This window comes from Pinus tabuliformis, chromosome Q, assembly GCF_031772625.1.
Source record: "Pinus tabuliformis cultivar Carrire ecotype Pingquan chromosome Q, CPIR1, whole genome shotgun sequence".
In the NCBI taxonomy this organism is placed as follows: domain Eukaryota; kingdom Viridiplantae; phylum Streptophyta; class Pinopsida; order Pinales; family Pinaceae; genus Pinus; species Pinus tabuliformis.
Window position 1 is genome coordinate 494,621,437 of NC_142296.1, and position 5,759 is coordinate 494,627,195.

A 5,759-nucleotide genomic window follows, 5' to 3' on the forward strand; every position below is an offset into this window, starting at 1 on the left:
GGCTTACCATTCTGTCTGCCTCATGCACCGAATGCAAAGAGTAACAGGTTACATTTTTGGTACAGTTTGGTGGGGATTCGTCGTGAATTTGATAGGATATTTTATAGCGTCCCATGTAAGTTCAAGCTTCCAACCATTCTGAGATCAGAAATTTTTCAGAATAACTTATATATAAACTATCTTATGGTATATTGTGATATTTTATAATATCTGATGTAACTTTAGGCTTCAAACCATAATGAGATCACAAAAATTTCAGTAAACGTTGTTTATTTCTTACAAATCTTGCAGTTGTTTTGAGTTGTATATTATGTTTTAGTGTTTTGACAAATTTTGATTATATGTAAGTCAAAAGCTTGGAACAGTTAAATAACATCCATTTAAATAACTTATATCTGGATTTTTCATTGGATTTTGTCTAAGGGAAAGCTTTTTAATGTTTATGTATGGTTTAAATTTGTGTCTGCTGCAAATTTCTCTTAGAGTTTACTGAATTAACGAGGCTGAGGAAGTGGGAGCTCTTCTGAGATTTTGATAGTACCGAAGCTGAAGTCATTTGCTGATTTGGTCATAAATCTCTGTTCAGCCACTAATAAGTTTATGGGTATTGAACCTCCACATCTGATGGTGCAAACACGGAGGGCGTATAACACCCGTTAATTAGCGTTTTCTGCAGGAAATTATGTATATGAAGAATGGATGGAAGAGATATGGAATAGTGTTGTTTTTGGTGCTTCTATCCATGCTTGTTCCATGGGTATTCTTGCTCAGAATCAATGTTGGATTTCAGAGCAGTAAGTTTATCTGAACCCATTTCATTTTTTATATGATTTGAAGCCCCCTTCACACAGAATGTCGTGTATGGAGAAGTTGGCTTTGGAGTACTTGGGCAAGGGGACTTAAAGGTTTTTATGAAACCCGTTGCTGGAATTTGTAGTGGGTTGTTTGCATTTTTTTGCACCATTTTGCCCCTTTGTTGTATACTAAGACAATGGGCATTTGATGATTGCCTAGATCCTCAGCACTGTGGAATATTTTGGGGCAATGTTTGTATTAGATCTGATTGAAAAGCAGGCAGTGCGAGGCTTATTTCAGAACTTTATGAGTTTGTACGCTCAGGGTTTTGATCTCTCCTTCTGCATTGTCATGTTTAGCTACTTAGGGTGAGTCTGGGGTTTGAGGGCAGATACAGTTTAACGCTGTCGGATTTGGGCACATTAGATGCCAAAGATTAGAGAACACAGGATTAGGGGTTCAAAACAGCGAGGCCTTAAACCCTGATGTTTGGATAGTGAAATGGAATGCATCTTCCTTGGAAAACCCACACGGAATCCTAAGACTATTTTCTTAGAGCTTAGACACAGATGCCAGTGCACTTCAATTCCTGTCGGGTGCATTGAAGGATTTCATCAATAGGTTTGTGGGTTTTTTTCATTATATTTACAAAAATGCCAAATGCAGCTTCTTGAGGAGCATACTAACTGAACAATTTCTTAGTTTTACAGTTATTCTTCTGAACTCTTAAAAGTTGCCCTCCTTTAAAGCTCCTAAAATTATTGAGTAGAACTGAGCCAGAGAGAAAGTAGCAGTCCCCAATCTGATGCCCATTGTGTCATTCCCATCTTGGTGCAACCTTGTGTCATTTGATAATGATAGTTCTGTCTTGTGAGTCTGAACGAGGATTCGTTTTTTATGGAAGTATAGAGTAAGTTTGGTTTAGTGGTGACTAGGCGCTGACAACTACTAACCAGTAGTAGGATTGCTTAATTTGGCATCTTCAATAGCCACTAGAAACCCTTTGCGATGAGGAACTTGCATGTGATAGAGTACCTTTGAGCAGCTTGATCTTATTTTGAAATTTTGAATCCTCTTTATCTCTTCAACATCAAAGAAGTCATTTGGTTGTTCTGTAACCTGTTGTATGTTTCTCTTGCAGGCTATATCAATGATGAAGTCCCTCCAACGCTGGTGAGAATACCCTGATTTGGTTTTGGTTTCACAATTGAGGGTAGTTTATAACATACCTAATTTTTCGATAGTCATAATAATCTTCGTTGTTTAGTAATGATATGGAATAGGAGTTGGATCAGGTATACATTCTGTTAACTTGTGTAACATCAATATATTGTTAACTTCACATTAAGAATTTGAACGAATGACATCCAAAGTCAATAACTTACTCAGTTTTCCTTCTTGTTCTTCTGTGCAAGTCGTGTATGTAGTGAATTCTGTAGTGATGTCATGAAAGTTTTCTAACGTTTTACTTGCTACATTTGGTGTGTTCAGAACCAGACAGATTTTACCAGGATTGTCAGTCTGTCTAAACACGATGATGCTTCACAACAAACAGAAGTAAGGTTTATTACATAAGATTTCACCAAGATGTAGTGGGTATGTATTAAATACAATTTTCTTTGGTGCCTTTTGCCAGTTGGTGGTAAGAAGATCAAATTCTAATGAATCCATGTTATACAATGTACTTGCACAATATGGCACTGACCCCATCAGAAATACAACCCATCTCATAACTACCATAGTTCTTTTGTAAAATTTTCACTGCTTTATTAAATAATATATCGTTGTTTCCATAGTATGTTGGTTTGTTGACGTCAGTGATCTGTGAAAGAGATGGATTTTGATATTACTGGGCTTTTAAATTATAAATTTTAAAATGAATATTCTGATTAAAGCCAGCTTTTGTTGTCTCCACTTTGCAGACAAATCTTTCTAAGCATCTGGATGATCTAAACAAATTGGGGTCTGAACTATCAAAGGTTTCCAAAGATGAAGTTGTAACAAAGACCTCAAATTTTTCTGCAACGAATGTACGCAAAAAAACTATCTTGCTTTACTTTTATTAATGTACCATCCTTTGTACTTTCCTTAATGATTGCCCACAGATTTTTATATCATTCCAATGAATGGTTTTAGGCTATTATTTCCTAGACAAAGCCATATATAGTTGCCAAAGATACTGACTTCAACACTGGTTACATCTTCTCTGGCACGACACATGGAAATCTGGATAAATTATTAACCAGGCATCCAATCTCAGGAGGTACACACGTAAGATTCTATGAGCTTTGACACAAAATGATTTTAAGAACACTAAAATTTTGAGATTAGGTTACTTGATAGGAACACTTGATCTGAATTGAGTTGGAATTTTGCAAGAAACACAGGATTGTCAGAGAAACCTGGTGTTTCATTGCCAGAAAGCAGAGCAGAAAAGAAGGTAGAAATATAAGATATTTTAATTCTTCAACCGTGAGACTGTTGAAAAATCAGATCTTTCTTGCAAGAGCTTATTATCCAAGCATTATAAAACACCGCAATCATGAGAAAATCCAACAGGAGCTAAGGAAGCATATCCAAGATATTGAACATATGCTAAGTGAGGCAACTGCAGATGCTTATCTGCCAGAGAGGTCAATTCCTTGTCATATTCTTAAATAGAACTTTTAGTAATTATCCTTACTCTTCAACTCATATAGCAGATTTTTGTCAGCTTCTGAACTTGCATTGTGATTTTGAGTGGGTTTGTTTATGCAGGGCATGGAAGAAGGCAAAGATTATGGAAGGAGTTCTAGCAAAAGCAAAAACTTACCCTGTTAATTGCAATAATGTGGTAAAAAACTTGGGACAAATCTTAGACCTTACTGAGGATGAAGCTCATTTTCACAGAAAACAAAGTGTCTTCCTCTACCAACTTGTTGTCCAAACAATGCCAAAAACTCTTCATTGCCTTTCAATGAGATTGACTGTGGAATATTTTCAAACTTATCAAAGCAACATCGAATTACCATTGACCAAGAACTTGGAAGATTCAAGTCTTTATCATTATGTCATTTACTCTACTAATATCCTCGCAGCATCTGTGGTTATTAATTCTACTCTTGTTCATGCCAAGGTAAAACCTTAGTTTCTTGGCTTATCTATGGTTTCATCTTTGGTTCTAAAATATATGGGATCGTAGCTTCTGTCAGAGCTCTCACTGTGTGTTGTTCTTCATTATCATTGCAGAAGCTAGAGAAGCATGTATTTCATTTGATTACAGATAGACAAAACTAAAGATGGTAAATTTTCTTTATGTTTTAAACTGAATATTCTGAAGAAGCACTTGAACAAGTCTATGAATTGTACTGCATGGTGCTTCATGTTCACAAGTTGAAGTATATCGATTTCTAAATATCTACTAATCTTGCTTTTTCCCTGTTCCACAGCAAAATAGGTATAATATTCCGTGGAGATTTGGGACATTGCCTGCAAGTCTGATTACATTCTACAATATGACCCATCGCCTGCAAGACTCTTGGCTTTCAGTTGGTTTAGGGCATGACTTTGGAATTGATCAGCTTGATATAGAAAAATCTCATGTTTTGCATTTTAATGGCAACTTGAAGCCGTGGTTAGAGATAGGTATTAATAAATACAAGCCATATTGCGCTAAGTATTTAAAACAAGAGGGTCAATTCATGCTTGAGTGCAATGTCAATGGATGATGCTGTGATATATCTCAAAGTGGCAGATTTGTAAAGGCATAGCGGTGTGTGATGCCATGGAATGGATCGACGTGGTTTTGCAAAAGCCTTATTGGAAGCAAGCATGGATGTGTATTGGCTCATGGGCTAAACCTTTGAAACAAAATTATTCTTTTATTCAAGATTGTAATATCATTTAGTAGGGGCTTCCAATTCTGGAAGCTATTCCAATTCATGAATCGTGTCCTTTTAGGCTCCTATGGTTTTGAATCTTATTGAATCTATGATTAGAGTGCTGTTAATTTTCTGATATTGGCCTAGTCATAGGTAACTTATACAATATAGATGATAGAGGAGAATCATAATTTTAAGGACTCGAGACGTACTCTGATCAATTATTTGATTCTTTTTCTACTTAGAATAGTCTCAAACAGTACAGGGTAACTAGCTTTCTGTATTTCGAGTTCATTCTTCCAACAGGGCCTGCATTCCAATCAACTTCTAAAAATGGTGTGAAAATTGCCTAAATGACATAATTACTTGGCAACAATATAAATATAGGGTTTTGAATATTTATCTATGTTATGTTTCATTCCCATTTGGGGATTGAGGGAACGAGTTTTGGAGACAGTTGAACAGATCCCCCAAATTTTAGCGGATGGCACTCCAAAATATATAAAAAACTGCCAAGTTTTAACATTTTATATCCATTTTGACCTGCAAAAATCTGGTTTTCTCTGAAAAAAAAAAACCCTGTAAATTCAAATTGAGTACCTATGTACCCCGCTGGAAGAAAATGGGGGACTTCGCTCTCTTGCAGTTGCATATCAGGTTAATAATATGGCTTCTTTTGCTTTATCCGTGGGCTGAATCTTCCCAGTAAGTTCTTCTTGTTGATTATGTATATCTTTATAGCTATCTCAAAATCTTTGCAGCAAGTTCCAAAGGGCAGGAAGGAGAGTCCAGAAGGGCCCTGGCATTTTATTACTGTAAATGTCAAAATGATCATAGGTATCGTGAGCTTATGCTGTCATCAGTTTCACTACTGTTTTTGTAATGCAACGAGCCAACATTTACAGCTGAGAGTACCTGCCCGCCTTCAGCGACTTATATGAATTACTTATTTGTGGTTCACTCCATTTATTCCTTGACCTCTGCCTCCCATCCTTTTCAGACTTGGAACAATTTCCGCTGCCCAACTTTTCCAAGTTCTGCACTTCCCTGCACACCTCGGCAGGGACTACCGCCATGGCAGTGGCTCCTTGTTTTTAATTAACT

The 5,759-nt window shown here is 36.5% G+C and overlaps 1 protein-coding gene and 1 long non-coding RNA gene across 2 annotated transcripts; both read left to right on the top strand.

The window, feature by feature from the left end:
* Nucleotides 1–682: 682 nt before the first annotated feature.
* On the top strand, nucleotides 683–4,502 carry LOC149220326 (putative galacturonosyltransferase 7). The gene is made up of 7 exons (XM_089387051.1): nucleotides 683–794; nucleotides 1,937–1,968; nucleotides 2,293–2,357; nucleotides 3,273–3,428; nucleotides 3,553–3,910; nucleotides 4,024–4,065; nucleotides 4,224–4,502. Exons 1-7 carry the CDS (start codon nucleotides 683–685, stop codon nucleotides 4,500–4,502), a joined length of 1,044 nt encoding a protein of 347 aa, XP_089243177.1.
* Nucleotides 2,716–3,235, top strand: LOC149220327 (uncharacterized). Its single transcript, XR_016248750.1, has 3 exons — nucleotides 2,716–2,825; nucleotides 3,042–3,066; nucleotides 3,183–3,235. It is a non-coding gene; the product is annotated as an uncharacterized LOC149220327 (long non-coding RNA).
* Nucleotides 4,503–5,759: the final 1,257 nt, after the last annotated feature.

Coding starts and splice junctions, on each gene's coding strand:
- LOC149220326 (XM_089387051.1), top strand. CDS start 683: ATGTATATGAAGAATGGATGGAAGAGATATGGAATAGTGTTGTTTTTG. Junction 2,358..3,272: donor TCACAACAAACAGAAGTAAG/GTTTATTACATA, acceptor TTCAACCGTGAG/ACTGTTGAAAAATCAGATCT. Junction 4,066..4,223: donor ATTTGATTACAGATAGACAA/AACTAAAGATGG, acceptor CCTGTTCCACAG/CAAAATAGGTATAATATTCC.